This window comes from Myxine glutinosa, chromosome 10 (assembly GCF_964187855.1).
Source record: "Myxine glutinosa chromosome 10, kmMyxGlut1.1, whole genome shotgun sequence".
Classification (NCBI taxonomy): domain Eukaryota; kingdom Metazoa; phylum Chordata; class Myxini; order Myxiniformes; family Myxinidae; genus Myxine; species Myxine glutinosa.
Window position 1 is genome coordinate 68810173 of NC_136270.1, and position 19780 is coordinate 68829952.

General features: G+C 47.4%; 1 protein-coding gene across 2 annotated transcripts in view; it reads right to left on the reverse strand.

Moving 5' to 3' along the window:
* Positions 1-19780, reverse strand: part of USP10 (ubiquitin specific peptidase 10) — a 104209-nt gene that overhangs the window by 62533 nt on the left and 21896 nt on the right. For both annotated transcript variants that reach the window (XM_068126809.2, XM_068126808.2), the window contains 5 exons: positions 18776-19762; positions 14292-14383; positions 13693-13802; positions 13483-13538; positions 13272-13375 (listed from right to left, as the gene is read on the reverse strand). In XM_068126809.2, coding sequence (XP_067982910.2) covers positions 13272-13375; positions 13483-13538; positions 13693-13802; positions 14292-14383; positions 18776-19762 — 1349 coding nt within the window. The remainder of the gene's footprint in view (positions 1-13271; positions 13376-13482; positions 13539-13692; positions 13803-14291; positions 14384-18775; positions 19763-19780) is intronic.

Genomic DNA, 19780 nt, shown 5'->3' on the forward strand with positions numbered 1-19780 from the left:
GATATAAAACACGCAATCGTCGAAAAACATGAGCGAGGTGTGCGTGTTGTCGACTTGGTGAGGCGGATGTGAAGGCAGCTGAAGATTTTATTATAACTTTTGCCGAACTGATAGAAGCCGAACGATACATCCCCCAGCAAATCTTCAACTGTGACGAGGACAGGGCTCTTCTGGAAAAAGATGCCGAGGAGGACGTATATAACGGCAGAGGAGAAGAGCATGCCAGGCCACAACTTGTTCAGAGTGCCGGCGATAGCTCGCCTTCTCTTTATGGAAAACACGGTGAGATCCTTAACATCCAACAACTAATTGGGACGCAAACGGGGCGCCCAGTTTAGCGGTACACACATGATGAATCACCCTGCCTGTGATTCACCCATGACAGGTTATAGCTGGGTCGGGATTCAAACCCAGGCTGGACAGTTTAGAGTCAAGTGTGCGTACCTCCAGTCCAGGCCATCCTGCCAACTTGTATGCTGCATACAGGTGAAATATAAGCGCGAGATATTTTTATATATACTGTATATTTAAAAAAAAATTGGTGTGGTTTTTGGCGGGCTGGAACGGATTAATAGCATTTCAATGCATTTTAATGGGGAAATTTAATTTGAGAAACGAGCAAATTGAATTACGAGCTCGGTCACAGAACGAATTAAACTCGTAAGTCAAGGTTCCACTGTGTATGTATATATATATATATATATATATATATATATATATATATATATATATATATATATATATATATATATATATATATATATTGTTGCGGATATGGGATTTACATCCATCCATATCCGCTTGTAAATATTCCCCTATTTCCTCAATACTTCCCAACTATCCCCAATCCCCCATTCCCTAGTCCCATTTTCTGTAAACAACACTCTGTAGACCCGACCTCCCCCGATTTCCCCCATTAAATGTCGCATCCAGGTCCACCGCATCTCACGTAGACAACTATAGGACATCTTGCTAGTTATTCTTAGTCTATATCAGTTAAGGACTCGTTTCCATTAATTCTGACTCTTCGTTGCACCAGAATGTGATTGTATGGCACCGTTAGGAAGTTTAGGACCTCCCAATACCTCCCCGCAGCTCTTCCTCACGGTTCAGCAACAACAACAACGCGCGGGGAGTGCGCGTCCTCACTCCGGCTTGGTTGGTGGGGGGTGTTGGGAGTGCACCAGGCCTTTCCAACGAGCCGCCATCGAGCATGTGCTCGACGGGGTTACCAAGTAGGGGCTCGCTGTCAGCTCCTCGTCAAGGGCGGAGCCCGGTAACCCCCGCACCCAATAGAAGCGGCGGACCGGTCCCATCTGGGGCGGAGCCAACGAGCCGAGGGCGTGTGACTCCCCGCTGAGCATGCGCAGGAAGAGGGAGGTGACGTCAGATGCGCGCTGAGCTTGGAGAGAGAAGGACGCCACCTCCGAGCACTGTGACACCTCCCCGCATCTCTGGACTGGACCGCGCTTTATCCTGTCCCTGAGCCAAGCTGCACCTTGTGCTATCGACTGCCTGTCCTTCCCTGCCATCAATCCCTGTGTAAGTCAGTCTTGTTCCGTTTGTCTGTGGTCTGTCGGGGATAAGATAAGACTGTAACTAAGTGCCTACCTTCCTATGCTCTACCTCTTGTCCTTGTAATCTCAACGCTCTGCATACAAATATTATAACCTCCTCCGGAGGTCTTGAGAACTGTACCCCTGGTGTCGTGTCATTTAACCCAGCCGTTGTGTCCTTTCCTTCATTGATCTAGCGTAGCACGACTCGGCCAACGTTCGAGTATAATCGGGTAAACTGTGCAGACGCGGTCATACCAAACCGCTCGGTAAACTAACATCCAAAACCGCGTCTGTAACATTTGGTGTCGGGAAGTGGGATTCGATCCGGAGCGCGTTTCACGCGCTCAAAATTATAACAGCGAAATTTAATTGTGTTTTACAAAAATAAAATAAAATAAAAACCCGAATTTTGAAAGTCGCGCTATGGCAGACCAAGACGGCTGGGTTCCGGTAGAGGAGAGTGAGGCAGGGTCGATCCAGGACCAAAATGAGGGACATGAGGGGAGCGAAGCAGTGAGGGTGGCAGGTTCGCAAAATAGCGTCGTCGCGCACGAGGTTACGGGCGCGCAAAATGGCGCCTCGCACATGGCCACGGCGCCCACGCCCGCGACCGTGGTAGCGCCACCGGTGGATTTGAACCTGTTTTTAATACAAATGAAGGCCCTTATGGCCCAAAATAGCGAAGAAATGGAAAGCAGAATGATGGGGGTAATGGGGAACCGGATGGATGCTCAGAGTGAGCGATTGGAGGGCCAAATGGGGGTAATGGGGAACCGGATGGTAGCTCAGGGTGAGCGATTGGAGGGCCAAATGGGGGTAATGAGGGACGAAGCGAGGGGTACCGGTGAGGGGTTAGACAATGGGATAAAAGAGGTAAAGAATGGATTAATGGGGGTAGAAAATAGAATGGCTGCCCAGGAGAATCAGATAGAGGGAGTGAAAAGTGGGTTAGAGGGGTTAGAAAACACCATGGAAGGCAAATTGAGGGACATGAGGGACCAAGTGGAAAGGGAAGTTAAACAAATGGGGCAGCAGATAGAGGGGGTCAGAATGGGGGTAGAAACCAAACTGCATGCTCACAGGGAGGAAATGGAGCAGATGAGGGTGGCATCTGGGCAGGAGATGCAAGAGGAGATCAGAAGAGGAGTGAGTGAGGTGGTCGGAGGAGTGCGCGAGGAGGTGAGGCACTGTAAGGAGCGCATGGAGAAGGAGGTGAGAAAGGGGACTGTAAAGTTACAAGGGGGCATAGAGGACCTGACGCAGGAGGTGGAACAGCTGACGGAGGGACAAAAAGAACTAACGGACCAGGTAAAGAAGAACACAGCGGTAATAGGAGGGTTAAAAGCGACACAAAATGACCTAAAAAATGACTTGGTAGCGACGAAGAGGGAATGTCAGATGGTACGTGAGGGACTGACAACGAGGTTGGACGAGGTGATAGAGGTAATGGAGACGAAGGACCGGCAGGTGAGGACGCACATGGAAACGGTCAAGGTAGCCTTAGAGGACGAGCTTGAGGAGACGTACCGGGACATAAAAGAGGTGAAGCAGAAATTAGAAGAAGTGGAAGAAGGGGTGAGCGAAATTAAGAAGCGACGGAGAGAGGATAAGAAAGAGATAAAAGAGGAGGTAAAAGAATTGGTCCAAAGTCTGTGTTTGGATCGTGATGAAGTGCTCATTAACCGGATGAGGGATTCGCAGGTGATGGAGGAGAAGCGAAGAGGAAGAGGACCCGGTGTAAGTGGTGACCAATATGGTCGTGCGTATGATGCGCCAGGTGATTTAAGAAGCTTGGGGGTCGAGATGGACCCGGGTGTTCGTGAGAGGCCGTTGGTGAAGTGTGCGACATGTCTGGTGTGTGAAAAAGGAGGTGTGCGAGAAAGTCCGACTCTGGGGTGTGTGAGGAAAAAGTGCACGCCAAGGAGTGAGTGTGCTGGCGAGAGTGAGTCGGTCGTAGCGCGTGTGCGAGGGAGCACATGGAAGCGCGGTGTGGTAAGTGTTACAGAGGGTGTGACGGGAGAGTGTGCGCAAGTGTGCGCGAGAAAGGTGTGTAACGGACAGGTGCATGAGGAAAGAGTGCGCTGTCGGGAGTAAGGGTGAGTGCGTTGTCAAGAGTGGTGGTGAGAGTAGTGAGAGTGACAAGGAGCGTGAGTTGGTTGTGACAGGTGAGAAAGGAAGCACACCTGGAATGGTAGAGCGTGAGTGGGAATGCATGCTGGAATTGGTAGTGAGGCACGTGGTTGGGTGTGCGAGTGAGAGCACACCTGTGATTGTCACAGAGGAGGTGACCGAGGAAGGGGCGCGAAGAGGTGTGTTGGTGAGGTGTGCGAGCGACGAATGTGTGCCAAGGTGTTCGGTGGTCAGATGTGTGACCAAGTCGGTGAGCGGAATGAGGGTACCTGGGTGTGTAAGGAAAGGATGTATGAGCACGAAAGGGGTAGCGTATGCTTGTAAGCATCCAGGTGAGGCATCGACGGTAACCGGGTTAGAGGTTAGGTCGACCTTTAGCCGAAGCGGGCCCTCGGTGCGTGCCGGGCTTCGCGTGCCGCGAGAACCAGCGGGGATCTGAGCCACGGCGGGTTCGAAAGGACCGCCGTGCGCGATCCACGCTGGGCCTCGCGTGGAACGGCCGCGTCCGGGCTCCACTAGGCGGAGCGGGCAGCCCGATAGGAAGGGTCGTCATGGCGACCACTTTTTATTGAGACGTGCCGGCAGGTCGAGATCGGGACATTGGATGGCTCCACGCCGGGGTGGTGCGTGGGATCTCGGCCCAGGTAAGCCCCCGTCCCTGCACCGAGTGCCGGACGCGTCCAGCCGCTGGTACAACACAACCCGCATTCATGGCTTGGCTGTACGAAGCCGGGCTTTGGACAGGAATTGGCGCACCGAGAGGCATTAGTGAGTAGACTGGGTGATGAGGTTAGTGTTTTGGACCCAAAATTAGAAAAAAACAAAATTTGATGATTGGCAAAGGATTGGCAGTAATGATTGGCAGATGATGGGTAGTGATTGGCAAATTTTTGATTTGTTGAAATTTGATGTGCAAAATTGGTAGTGAGCGATGTGCCCGGTGGGTAAGGGTGGCATCCCTGCCACCCTTCCCAGGTGGGGGCAAATGCGCAATAGCTTTTGGGGTGTATGGCAGTGAAAACTAGCCCGGGTGGGTTAGGATATATCGTGTATAGGGATCTAGAAGAGATTGACATTAGGTAACGTTAAGTTTAGTTAGTGACTGATACCTGTAGTGGGGACGCAGGTAGTTTAGTGTGGATGATAATGACGTGGGAGCGCAATAGTTTAAAGGGGCGACTGGGAAGCGCAAGTTTCAGAGGGGAGTAGTTAGATGAGATGATGCTGTGTGAGAACTGGACAGGTGTGTGGAGCAGTGTATGAGTCGTGAGTGTTGTGGATCAGCGCGAATGCGCTTGGGGAGAGAAGGGTGCAGGTGGCACCAGGTGTGAGAGCACAGGTGTGCAAGTACAGGTGTGTGGAATATATGGAGCAGAGAATGAGTGGTGTGGAGAGAGTTGGAGTAAGTGGTACGGAGTGGTGTGCATGGTGCGAAGGTGTGGATGGGGGAAGAGTGGACCCCTTTTCACGAGTACCCGGGGAGGGTAGTTTAAAGAATAGTTAGAAGGTATAGGTAAATTGTGGTTGGATATTGGCATTTGTGGTGCGGTTGCAGAATTGTATTGTGGATGGGTGCATTAGTGTGTGGAAATGGCTGGGCGTGTAGCCTGTTAGGGGGTGTAGTTGGTTTGGGCACTCCACCACTGTGAGGATGTCGGCCAGGTGAGGCCGCAGGTGGGCTCTGGGAGCCGGTAGAGTTGTGGATGGGGCCCGAGGATCCGGAGGACGGACCCGGGTAGCCCAGTGCCAGAGAGGGCACCGAGTGGGGAGAGCGCCAGAGGGCCTTCCCCAGGTAGATAGGTTAGGGTAAGGAGCAGGTAAGCTCGGAGGCAACTGCAGTGGTGGAGGTGTGCAGGTGGGTAGACCGGCTAGGAGAGCTACACGTCGCGGCCCAGAAATTGTGCGAGGGCACCGGGAGATGAATCGGGGGAGTGAGACCCCAAATTGAAAAGCACCACAGTTTGGTCAATGGGAATTGGTTTTTAGAACCCATAGTGTAAGAGGGCCAATGGATTGGCAGGGAAAGACCCCGGGTAATGTAAAGTTGTTAAAGTCATTTAGGAAATAGTTAGGATTGATGAACCTGTCGCACCATACGCAGCCACTTACCTGTGGTGATGATGATGACTCCACACCTGTGTTTTCTTTGTTCTGTGTGCAGGAGATGGGAATTGCTGTTGGATTTGTGAGACGCATCACGACGTGGATAAGACATTGGGGTGATTCCATCTCTCCCTCCTTAGGAGGGACTGATGATGAATTGGTGATGGCAAATTTTGATGTTGAGTTGGAGATGGCAAATTTTGATGAGAGTTGGAAATAGCAAATTTGATTGGTTAGGAGGGAGAGAAGACGAATTTGGTTTATGGGAGGAACGGGGAAGACAGTAGGGACGTTTGTTGATTTGTAAAGTAGATGTTTATGGGTAGTGTTGTGTTTTGTGGATACAGTAAGGGGTAAGGGAGGGGCAATGTAGGTTACCTGGTGGGGGGCGGGGGGGGGCGTACGGTAGGAACGTACCTGTCTCACCTGGTTCCCATGTGCCCCTAGTGTGCATTACCTAATGTTGCGTGCACTTTTGCGCCCTTACCACCTTACTCACTTGTCTACTTCTTTTGTCTCCCACCTCCGAGGATCTGGCTTTGGGGCAGAGAGAGAGGAGAGAGAGGTGCTGGCTCCGCAGTTGTGGGCCTGCACTTTCGCTGCTTGCTGCCGGGATCGATACACCATATGGACCGCAATGTTTGTGGCCGCCCACCATGGACCGCAGTTCTTTTGCGGCCAAGCACCACCCGTGGATGGACCTATGGGTCAACGTGGCACCTATGCCATACAGGTGAACCACTAATAGTTGGCCCCCTGACGGCCACAATAAAGAAATGGACGCGGTTGGCGCCTTTCTGTATTTTTTAAAGAAGCCAGAAGGCCAAGTGCACCACACGAAGGCAAGACCAGCGGCAGAACATTGGCCGGCTGCGACACCACCGGTGACTATAAACACTTTATTGGTGCACCGGATGGTGCTGACTGTGTGATGGGGTGGTGCTTTTGGTGCTTGGATGGGGTGCTCTGCACATTATTAAAGGCCGTAGGGCCACAGGGCACTCGTGGGTTGGTGTATCGATGCTGGCATGCGTGCTCTCTCTATGCATAACATCTGCATGTGTTCCTCCTAAAACAGGTCCTGGATCGTAGTGTAAATATCAGTGTAGTCTTGTGTAAATAATGCTCCCTACCGGCTGTATGTTTAGTTTGAGAATTCTTTCCGCGATTCGGTTATCCTGTGGGTGTGTTTCTGTGAGGAGAAGGGTGCAACGTCGCAGGGGGACATATTTACTCATTTGTGAACATCTGTAAAACTGTCGCACTCAGGGTAGAGTTAATAGTAGAGGGAACTACATCTGAGTGCCACACTAAAGTAGGTAAAAATTTATCGGGTCGGGTCGCCCCGAGGTAGAGAAGGGTGCAATGTTGCGGATATGGGATTTGGCCTCCATCCATATCCGCTTGTAAATATTCCCCTATTTCCCCAATACTCCCCAACTATCCCCAATCCCCCATTCCCTAGTCCCATTGTCTGTAAACAACACTCTGTAGAACCGACCTTCCCCTTTTTCCCCCATTAAATGTCGTGCCCAGGTTCACCGCATCTCACGTAGACAACTATAGGACATCTTGCTAGTTATTCTTAGTCTATGTCAGTTAAGGACTCGTTTCCATTAATTCTGACTCTTCGTTGCACCAGAATGTGATTGTATGGCACCAGTAGTGAGTTTAGGACCTCCCAATACCTCCCCACAACCTCATCTCCGCATCCTCCCATCATCTCATGGAACTACAACAACAACTACAACAACAGAGGGGGGCGGCGCGGCGCGGCGCGGGGAGTGTGCGTCCTCACTCCGGCTTGGTTAGCCGCCATTGCCCATGTGCTCCACGGGGTTACCACGAAGGGGCTGACTGTCAGCTCCTCGTCAAGGGCGGAGCCCGGTAACCCCCCGCACCCAATAAGAAGCGGCGGGCCGATTCCATCTGGGGCGGAGCTAACGAGCCGAGGGCGTGTCACTCCCCGCTGGATATACGCAGCCACTTACCGGAGGTGACGTGAGATGCGCCCCCAGCTTGAAGAGAACCAGACGCCACCTCCAGCGCGACGATACCTCCCTGCATCTTTTGGACCGCGCTATCCTGTCCCTGACCCAAGGTGCACCTTGTGCTGTCCAGCGACTACCTGCCCTTCCTTGCCATCAATCCCTGTGTGAGTCAGTCTTGTCCCGTTTATCTGTGGTCTGTCGGGAATTAGATAAGTGTGTCTAAGTGCCTACCTTCCTATGCTGTACCTCTTGTCCTTGTAATCTCAACGCTCTGCATACAAATATTATAACCTCCTCCGGAGGTCTTGAGAACTGTACCCCTGGTGTCGTGTCATTTAACCCAGCCGTTGTGTCCTTTCCTTCATTGATCTAGCGTAGCGCGACTCGGCCAACGTTCGAGTATAATCGGGTAAACTGTGCAGACGCGGTCATACCAAACCGCTCGGTAAACTAACATCCAAAACCGCGTCTGTAACAATATATATATATATATATATATATATATATATATATATATATATATATATATATATATATATATATATATATATATATATATATATATATATATATATATATATATATTCCATCTATATATTCCATCTATATATATATATATATACACTCAACCCTCGACTTTCGCAAACTCAGCTATCGCGTTTCTCTGCTATCGCGGCTACCTAAAAAACTGCACAATACACGACTATCACGCCCCAAATACGCGCTATAGCGCACCGGAAATGGTGGAAAGGGTGCTACGTCATCACCGAGCGTGGGGAAAGAGAAATCAAGGGATATCAAGAAAAGGAAGAACTTAAATTACGCTCAGAAATTCGAAATTGTGCAGTTGATAGACAATGGTGAAATGGTGAAACAAAGCGAAGTGTTGGAAAGAAATTTGGGATAAATGAGTCAACAGTGCGAGGTATTTACCAAAACCGTGATTATCGTAAACGTCGATAAGATTTAACATTCAACAGTGAAGGAGGGGTATCCCTGGTGTTGGGCTAGCGGCTAGGGTGCCGGCTTAGGATCCTAGGATCCTGGGTTCGAATCCCGGTCAATCGCTGAATTAACGCCAGGGGGTTGACTCAGCCTGTCATCCTTCCGAGGTCGGCAAATTGAGTACCAGTTCACTGGTAATTCCCTGCTCGTCGTTAAAGGCAGCAAAAAGGGTTGGCGTCAGGAAGGGCATCCGGCCGTAAAACATTGCTTCAAAAAGGGGACCAAAAAACAACAACAACCACAGTTCCCGAAAAAGGCCAACCCCCGCTTGCGGGGAAAAATGGCCTCTAAAGGTGGTTTTTTTTTTTTTTTTAGTGAAGAAGGGGGCTCCTTTATTAATACGGCACTGGCAGGTTACGAGGAGCAGTATCATGCCCACGTCAACTCCCTCCGCCAACACCAGATCACCGAATTCTTACGGCCAGATTCGGCGTCAGAACAAGTCTAATCGGGGGACATTAGGGTAACCGCAGGTGGGGGGGGGGGGGGGGGTCAGGGGCATAAACTGCCGTTCGAGACCTCAATCGATGATGTAAATGCTTGATAATAAGAGTTTGCCGTCAACAACCAACACACCAACCCAGTTACAATTTTAAAACATGCTGCAAAGTCTCTCTCTTACACACACACACACACACACACACACACACACACACACACACACACACACACACACACACACACACACACACACACACACACACACACACACACACACACACACACACACACACACACACACACACACACACACACACACACACACACACACAATATAATATATAGCCGACGTGCAAGTTTGGCGCCAAAGGCTTGACCTGCGGGTGGGTGTAGGGGGCACAATAACTCATTTACGTGGGCATTGCCCGTGAATGCCCCCCCATGACGCCTACCCTGCTTACGGCGTCGCAACGAGGCACAGCCCTCTGTCTTTGACGAGCCCTCTGACATCGAGCGCTTCTCCGGTGCTTCAGCTGACGCAATCCTGGACGAGTTAGAGGCACGTAGGGGTGGTCAATAAGGCTTCACCCAAGCCTCGGAACCTACCCAACCACCTAAGCCCCTCATCTTCCCCAAAAAGGTAAATAAAATGGTAAAAAAAGTACTTTTTTTACCATTTTATTTTTATTTTCATATTGTGATTCTTGTTTGATGGTAGAAATGGCAGAAACGTAGGTCTTTATGTTTACATAGGTAGGTGTTTATATGCTAGAAACATGGTAAAAAAGTGGCAAAAATAGGTTAAATATGTGGTCAACTTGGGGGTCCTGGCACCAATTAGAATTATTACCATACGTTCTTCAGTTCGGCTATCGCGATTTCAGCTAACGCGCACCGATAGCGGCACCAATTAGGCGCGATAGCCGAGGGTTGTGTGTATATATATATAGATACATATACTAGCGGGGTCACCCGTGGGAATCCCACGGGCATGGATGTGTGTGACATTTCGACATATTGAGTTAGATGCTGCACATTCATTTTTACAAAATGGTTACTGGCAAGTCATCACATCCAGAAATGGTGTGATGAACACAATTTATTTATTTCACATAATATGTGACCCCTCACTCCTCTCCACCTGACACTCTCCTGTCTCCACCTGACACTCTCCTCTCCAATCCCTCACATTCCTCTCCTCTCCAATCCCTCACATTCCTCTCCCTCACCTCTCCAATCCCTCACATTCCTCTCCCTCACCTCTCCAATCCCTCACCTCTCCAATCCCTCACATTCTTCTCCCTCACCTCTCCAATCCCTCACATTCCTCTCCCTCACCTCTCCAATCCCTCACATTCCTCTCCCTCACCTCTCCAATCCCTCACATTCCTCTCCCTCACCTCTCCAATAGCGCCTCACACTCCTCTCCAATCGCGCCTCACACTCCTCTCCAATCGCGCCTCACAGTCCTCTCCAATCGCACCTCACACTCCTCTCCAATCGCCCCTCACACTCCTCTCCAATCGCCCCTCACACTCCTCTCCTCTCGCGCCTCACACTCCTCTCCAATCGCGCCTCACACGCCTCTCCAATCGCGCCTCACACGCCTCTCCAATCGCGCCTCACTCGCCTCTCCAATCGCTCCTCACTCGCCTCTCCAATCGCTCCTCACTCGCCTCTCCAATCGCTCCTCACTCGCCTCTCCAATCGCTCCTCACTCGCCTCTCCAATCGCTCCTCACTCGCCTCTCCAATCGCTCCTCACTCGCCTCTCCAATCGCTCCTCACTCGCCTCTCCAATCGCTCCTCACTCGCCTCTCCAATCGCTCCTCACTCGCCTCTCCAATCGCTCCTCACTCGCCTCTCCAATCGCTCCTCACTCGCCTCTCCAATCGGCTTTCCCCGTCTCGTTTCTCTCATTTTTCTCCCGTCTCGTTCTTTTTCTTGCTCCAAATCGGCCCGTCTCGCCCGTCGGCCCGTCGGAATCGGAAATCGGCCCGTCTTGCTTTCGTGCTTGCGCGTAAATAAATTGTGTTCATTACACCATTTCTGGATCTGATGACTTGCCAGTAACCATTTTGTAAAAATGAATGTGCAGCATCTAACTCAATACGTCGAAATGTCACACACATCCATGCCCGTGGGATTCCCACGGGTGACCCCGCAAGTTTGCATTAACGTTTGTCGATGGACTCGTTCGCCCGTCTCATTCGCTTTCTTGCTACATCCTGTTCAAGTCTGCGTTCTTCATCGATCGTCTCATTCATTTTGGAAATAGAAGTTTCCACGCAGCGCATGAATTGTCACGATCCTCAAGAGGAATTTGTCTCGTAATCATCAAATGATAAATGGCAAATAAATTATATTGTGGAAAATTAAAGATTTCAAATAAACCTATTTAAAGTGAATGCGCACATAACTAATTTTAAAAAACGAAGAAATATGTCTCGGTAATTTCCTGAAACATATTTTACTTCCGGATAATAATGTTGAATGAAATAAAAACGAAGAAATATATGTTGGCATCATTGTTGACGTTTTTGTGACGACTGTCATCAAACGAAAAAGTAATACATCTTAACGGAAAAGCAAAAGCGAATTTTTAATATGTATCGACACGTTGCCGTCGGTGTCATGTTGGGCGGTGTATGATACACCATGACGCGATTTTTTAAAATATATCTGCATTTTCCCGCGTGTGTGGGAATGTTCTCAATTATTGCTGACACCGAGTCTAAAACCAACGATAAAAATGAAATCATATGGTGAGTTAGATTGGAGATAAAGGCGTGAGAGAGACTCAATGGCCTTGAAGTTACAGGCGTTTGAGAATTCATTTCGTTCTATAAAGGGCAACTTTCATTGGATTTTCTTCCCGTTTTTTTTCAACCGAGTCTAAAACTATGTTAGCGACTGTGAAAAATGAAATGATATATCGAATTTGATTTGAAATAAAACGGAGAGAGAGCAAGACACCACGGGCCTACAAAACAGGCCTCAAAGCTATGCGAGTTAATAAAATGGTGGATATTTGTTTATAATTATATGAAGCCATTCCCAGAATGGGTGGAGCTACTCTGCAAACCGAGTAAGCCACACCCCGGACAGACGCCCAACAGACAGACAGACAGAATCATCTACGGCTATTATAATATAGATAGGAGCGTACGCTGGATCAGCAAGTCACTGTGTCCTTTGACACCTGACTCCTCAGCACCATCCCGACACACACCACTATGTGTGCTACAGAAAGTTGTTTTTACGGCGGCCGGAGTACAAATCCTGCCACCAACCTCCTTGAGAAAGGACCGAATACCCTGGTACTCATTTCGCTGACCTCGGAAGGATGACAGGCTGAGTCAACCCCACCGGGTATTAATTCAACAGCGGAACGGGATTCAAACTCAAGACCTTAGGATCCCAAGCACGCCACCCTAACCATTTGGCCAACACCAGGTATCTGTAAAAAGTAAAATTTGTGATGTGGAAGGAAAATCATTCTTAAAGCATCCTGACTGATTAACTTTTGGTGTAAACATTTTAAAGTTTTGTACAATAAAAATTCTCATCTCATGCAGCTTTTCAACAAAATCTATACAATTTCAGCTATGTTTTGCACATTATCAGATGAAAGGACTAAACAGGCCCAAGCGATGAAGAACCGTATTCTGCAAGCCTCCAAGGTGTCAATGAAATATAGGAAATAGATGGTACATGAAGCCTGATATTTATACTTTCCAAAAGCACGAGGTACCAACCTAACACTGCTGTAGTAAAAAGTATTTTTTATTTTTCCCTTGTAATCAAAAATTGCAGCGTGGCAAATCTGTTTTGGCTAAAAAAATTTTTTTAATTCACAACTGCCTTTTATTGACATTGGAATAGGTTATTGAATACTGTTGGCCATTGCCAGAACACATGCAGCTAAAAAAAAAAGAAAAAAAAAAAAGAAAAGAAAAAAAGAAGGGCACATCATGCTTGGAACAAAAAAAAAAAAAATTACAGAACCCCAAAGGGTGATGTCGACCAAACAGACAAGTTACCTTCTCACACATGCTGGATTTTATGACTGTGAGCAGTTTGTAAATAAACGTTGGCTCAAAGGGAGTGCCAAGGCGTAGGTCTTTGGTTTTCTCCAGCGCAACACCTGCGGGAGAACGAGCAGTCAGTTATAACCCCACCTCCTCCCGATGCCAAAGACTGCACGGACGTACAATGTAACAAAGCGATGCACTGTGCTTGGTGTTGGCGGACCTGGCTTTGGCTTGGCAGGTGGAAGCGGTGGACCAAACTCCTTTACCAACTTGACACTGAAAACACAAGACAGCACCATCTGTCAAGTCCCTGGATGACTTGTACCAAAATGTACCAATCATAAAGGGGAAGATTTTTGGGCAATCGACTACAGTCAGCTGCGGTACATGCCCAGTCAATCCGTAACCTCCGACCCTTCGAGAAACTCACAGTCCATCAAGCATGGGGGTGCACGTCTCTGTGCGGCTGATGTCCTTACACTGGAGCAGGCCACGCAGCACGTTATACAATGGAGAGCACATAACAAGTGCTTGCAGAGTCTGTTGGAGCAAGAATCAAAGAAAAGCCATTACATGAAAATTGCAATTGTTGCAAAGCCCTTTGATCGGCTCTTTTTTGAGCAACCGTACTCGATGTGCTACAATAGAAGAAAAAAAAGGGGTGAGGAAGGTGTAATCAAACTATAACACCATCATCTGTACAACAGAGTTTGCTATATAGAAATTATTGTTGTTTTAAACTTTGTTGCTGTTCAAAAACAAACTCTTTTTTTTTCCCCGACAAAGTCAAAAGCTAATGGAGCGTGCACTTACACTGAATATATAGGACAAGGACATCAAGAGACATCAGTGCATTTTTATATGAATTACAAGGCTATCAGAACACAATTGACCTATTGCTACTTCAAACAGGATGTGAACCTAGATTCACATCATGAGCTATTTGCTCCTATGGGACCATTAAACAAGGAAACATTGGATTTGTTCATTTTATCAGGAAATAAAAAACAGCGTTCTGTTCAAACTCACCGAGTTGATGTAGCACCAGTTGCCACGATTAACAAGTCCACGAGGTTGCGTGGCCACTTGCTTATGCTGTAAATGCACACCGTTCAGGAACTCTGTGGGGAATGGGTGGGCATCATGTGAACAAGTATTCCCCATTAGTCTGGCTTCCTGTACTACACAAAGATTCCAAACCCAAGTAGACAACTTTTATAATAACTTTCAAATAGAGACAGCAGAAAATTTAAATTGGAAGGTTTTATATAAAAGACAACCCACAGGCTGGTATCCATTGGGAGTAGGAAATTCCCCGCTGAGTTCAGGGAGAAATGTAGCGCCAATTTTGTGATGTCCCAGGTACCAAGAGAGCAACGGGGAAGTGACCGCACATCTCCCAAGCTCAGTGGTTGTGTTGTGTGTAATTGTCTGCCCATCGATGTGTGTGGTGCGTGGTGTGTGCGAAGTGTGCGTGCGGTGCGAGACATGCGTGTGAAATGCGTGTTGTTGTCTCCGTATGCATATTTCAGAAGGTGGGATGGAGTCCTCCCAGGTCACGAAATGTCCTCCTCCGCTTCGTTAAGGGAAGGGGGTGGGGGGAGGGTGAAGGGGGAGGGGTCATGATTCTGGACCAAGCCGTGAACTTTTACTTTTCTCAAAGTTCTGTTCTGAGGCTCCTTTTGAGGATCAGCTTCTAAGCTTCCAGGGCTGGTTGTAGTAACAATGCCAGGGCTGGTTTTTAAGATCTCCGTAATGTTCTTCATTATTCCCGTTTCTCCAATAATAATCTTTGGCACAACATTGGCAGTCTTCAGCTTCCAGCATCCTTTCACTTCATTTTTTTGGTCTTGGCATTTGGTCATTTTCTTGATTTCTGTATCGTTTAGGCCAAAATGGATGGGAACTGATGTACCTCAAAATTAGCAATGCCGTTTTTCCTTTTATACAATACCCAAGTATATATCCAGTCGCAATGTTTTGTTTTCTATATTCACATACAGTGTAGCATTAAGTCAGCAGTTCAAAATCCATGATGTGGCTTCTGGGTTTTGAAAATGGTTCCTCGGGGTTAATAAGGCTTAGAATAGAGCAGCTATTTCCTCAAAGTGAATGTCCAGCATAAGTGTAAAGTGACTGAGATAAAGTAAACCCTAAAACATCGCAGGTGTTATGTTCCTGGAAAATGCCGCGATATTCAAAATCGGAATAGTTCAAACCAATTTCTAATGGGAATCAGGGGGTGAGTTTCCTGGGCTTTGAGAAAATGTAGAGGAAGGTCTGCAGCAGCCAAAAATAAACACATCATAATTGAAATAAACATGTAAAATAAATATAAATCGGCTTTGCGATGAAGTCTCCTGCTGCGTAAAAGCAGATTTAACATTAAAAAGCAAATTAGACGTAGCTCAGCCCTTCTGTAATTTTTCTAAAGACCCCACATCTCCCTCTCTCTCGCACCATAGTTTTCACAGAGCGTTGTTGTCGTCACAGACGCAGCTTCCTGAGTGGTTTGCAATTGCCATCCAAGCAGTAGTTAGGGCAATAATGCGTAATTTGTTAATGGTGCCGGCAATAGCTTGTATACTCTTCCCAAATACACCGTGGAGTCTTAAACGTCCAACAGCCAACGTCGGCAGATAGGACACCCAATTTAACGTCCATCCGAGGGACAGCACACACATTGATGAATCACTGTGCCTGTGAAACAGCAGGATGACAGTTTATAGCTGGGCTGGGATTCAAATCCAGGCTAGACGGCTTAGAGGCGAGTTTGCACATCTCGAGACTCCAGTCTAGACCATCCTGCCAGCCCCAAAGCCCCCACCATTCCTCCCCTATTACATTAATCTCTGAAATCGTTTCCCTTTTACAAATGTTCTGCAGCTCCAAACCCAGCGAATAAATGAAATAAACGCACTCTCGCCTCGACGAAGCTTATTATATCCAAACCTGCACTTTGAGTCAAAGACATCACTTTCCTCAACTTTTTAGTGCTTGGTTCACCACCAGCAACATCTTTCCTCTTGAGAGATATTGTTAAAAATCATTAAAGGCAAAAATAACTGAAAACAAAGGAATCAATTTCAATTACACTCAACCCTCGGCTATCGCGAACTCGGCTATCGCGTTTCTCTGCTATCGCGGCTACCTAAAAAACTGCACAACACACGACTATCGTGCCCCAAATACGTGCTATAGCGCACCGGAAATGGTGGAAAGGGTGCTACGTCATCACCGAGCGTGGGGAAAGAGAAATCAAGGGGAATCAAGAAGAGGAAGAACTTCACTTACGCTCAGAAATTCGAAATTGTGCAGTTGATAGACAATGGTGAAACAAAGCAAAGTGTTGGAAAAAAAATTGGGATAAATGAGTCAACAGTGCGAGGTATTTACCAAAACCGTGATTATTGTAGAAACGTAGATAAGATTTAACAATCAACAGTGAAGCAAGGTGCTCCTTTATTAATGCGGCACTGGCAGGTTACAAGGAGCAGTATCATGCCCACGTCAACTCCCTCCGCCAACGCCAGATCACCGAATTCTTACGGCCAGACTCGGCGTCAGAACAAGTCTAATCGGGGAACATTAGGGTAACCGCAGGGGGGGGGGGGGGGGGCACAAACTGCCGTTCGAGACCTCAATCTATGATGTAAATGCTTGATAATAAGAGTTTGCCGTCAACAACCAACCCACCAACCCAGTTCCAATTAAAAAACATGCTGCAAAGTCTCTTTCAAAAAAAAAAAAAAACACACACACACACACACACACACACACACACACACACACACACACACACACACACACACACACACACACACACACACACACACACACACACACACACACACACACACACACACACACACACACACTAGCCGACGTGCAAGTTTGGTGCCAAAGGCTTGGCCTGCGGGTGGGTGTGGGGGGGGGCACAATAACTCATTTGGGTGGGCATGGCCCGCGAATGTCCCCCCATGACGCCGACCCTGCTTACGGCGTCGCAACGAGGCACAGCCCTCTGTCTTTGACGAGCCCTCTGACATCGAGCGCTTCTCTGGTGCTTCAGCTGACGCAATCCTGGACGAGTTAGAGGCACGTAGGGGTGGTCAATAAGATTCCACCTAAGCCTCGGAACCTACCCAACCACCTAAGCCCCTCATCGTTCCCAAAAAGGTAAATAAAATGGTAAAAAAGTACTTTTTTACCATTTTATTTTTATTTACATATTGTGATTCTTGCTTTAATGTTTCTTTATATGTTAATGTTTCTTTATATGGTAGAAACACTTGGTAAAAAAGTGGCAAAAATAGGTTAAATATGTGGTCAACCTGGGGGTCCTAGCACCAATTAGAATTATTACCATACGTTCTTCAGTTCGGCTATCACGATTTCGGCTAACGCGCACCGATAGCGGCACCAATTAGGCGCGATAGCCGAGGGTTGAGTGTACACAGAAAATTACACCGAACAGTGTTGACGTGGAGCTGGGTACAGTACAGTGTGCACCGCATGTTTCAGTTACCACCTGCACTGCAGCAGTACTGCTGATTTACAATCATATATGTAAAGTCGAATGATGCTACTATTAATTTGCAATTGGTCACTGGCTTTGACACAAATACAATATTTTTTATTACGGACCATAGGCATCGAAAAGATATACATCGAACAAATAGTTTCACATGGAGCATCTCACCTCCATTAGAGCATTTAAATTGCATCAGGTGTGGCAATAAATGTGAATTGGTGCTCCCAGCTCGATGACAGAAGATGCCATTTGCATTTTTTCCTGCTCCATCACTACCCCGTTAAGAATCCCATGTGGGCACGAGCAACTTGCTAGTATGTGCAAAGCCAAAACTATTAACAATAATCACTTTTCCCCATTGTTTATGAATGAAAGCTGTGCAATTGTAATTGCTGGAAAAGACAAAAGGAAAAGCAAGAAAGAAGGAACAGAGAGAAAACAATTATGTCTCCTTTCCCTGGAGGAGGGGAGACATAATAACTGGTCAAAAACCAATCCACATTGTTGTCTAATCAGAGTTCAGTTCAGGAAATATTTTGTATACACTGTATTGCCAAAACCATCTTTTTCAAAACAAATTCATTTTGGTGCAAAGAAAATATGACATTTTTTTTCTCATCTTAACTTCAGTTTCAAAAAACAGAGTGGATCATGGAAAAATAAAAAGTACATTTTTCAGGCATCAAATAGTGAGATGGGAAACGAGTACGGTTAGAGCAAGCAAAGATAACTTAATGCTTTTTTGGAATATCACTTTATGCATTCGGCATTGCTTGCACTCAAACATTGCCCACTAGTGACCGTAATGAGGTGTGCAGATCCAAAATGCAGGATGCAAAAACTGATCATTGAACCCCGCCGATATTAGCCCATCATCAATTCCTCGCCACGAGGTGAGGCCAAAATAAAGTGAACACCTCCATTTGCCAACAGAATCTCAAATTCCCGATGAGAAATCACAATGCTCTACGAGGCTTACCAGCAATAGCAGGTGCGACGGGGTCCTCAGATGCAGGTCGAACTGCCATCTCGGTGGCAGGAGAATCCACCAGCAGGGCAGAAGTTTTCTCAGCCGCGGCAGGTTTAGGGCTGACACTTGGCAAGATGGTGGCAGTTACAGGCGAAGCAACAGTGGTGACGGTAGAAGCTGCATTCTGAGATTTTGGTGAATGGAAAAGGCTGGCCCAAGATCTAGAACTTGACACCGTTACGTTTGGAATGTCCGGAGCTCTGTGTTTTACTGGACTGCTGTTCATGTCGACTTCAGATTCCACAAACTTGCTATCTATAACTGGTGAAACATCAGAGGTTATTGCATCCTGACTAGATACAACTTGGGAGATGAGGGTAGGACATGCCACTGCTCCATCTTGAAGTCCCAGACTAATATCAGTGGGTGAACAACTGCGAGAACCATTGGACTGAGCAGTTGTTTGAGTCACAAAATCATCGGTGGTTTCTTGATCTCCAAGCAATGGTATTTCTGAATCTTCAATGGCAGCAAAGGTCTCATTGGTGCTGGATAATGGAGCTTGCTGGGAAATGGCAGCAGGAGCATCAGGACAATATTCCAGTGTATCGACCAAGTTAATATCAGGTGAATCAATCACAGTGGCAGCAATCTCTAGGTCTGAAGACTCGATTGGCAAAACCTCCTTCGAGAGCGATTCTGAGGTTTGTTTGGATTGAGGTGTAACTTCCGATTCTACTGCCTTCAGCTTGTAGCAAACTCCACCGAAATTGGTGTCAGCACAAAGTTTGAAACCACCCCCCGTTCGAATTGCATTGATGGGCGGTTGCAAAGGAGGGCTGGATCCCATGGCCTTTGGGTGTTGTTGTGTTGGGCAAGTAGAAATAGGTGTCTGAAGCGAAGGCAGATCGTCAGCATCAACAACTTCAAGTGCAGAAGGGCATTCCTCTGAGTGGTCAATTGATGGTTGACCTAGGCCATTTACCAGGCTAGACTCTGTAAACAACATCCATA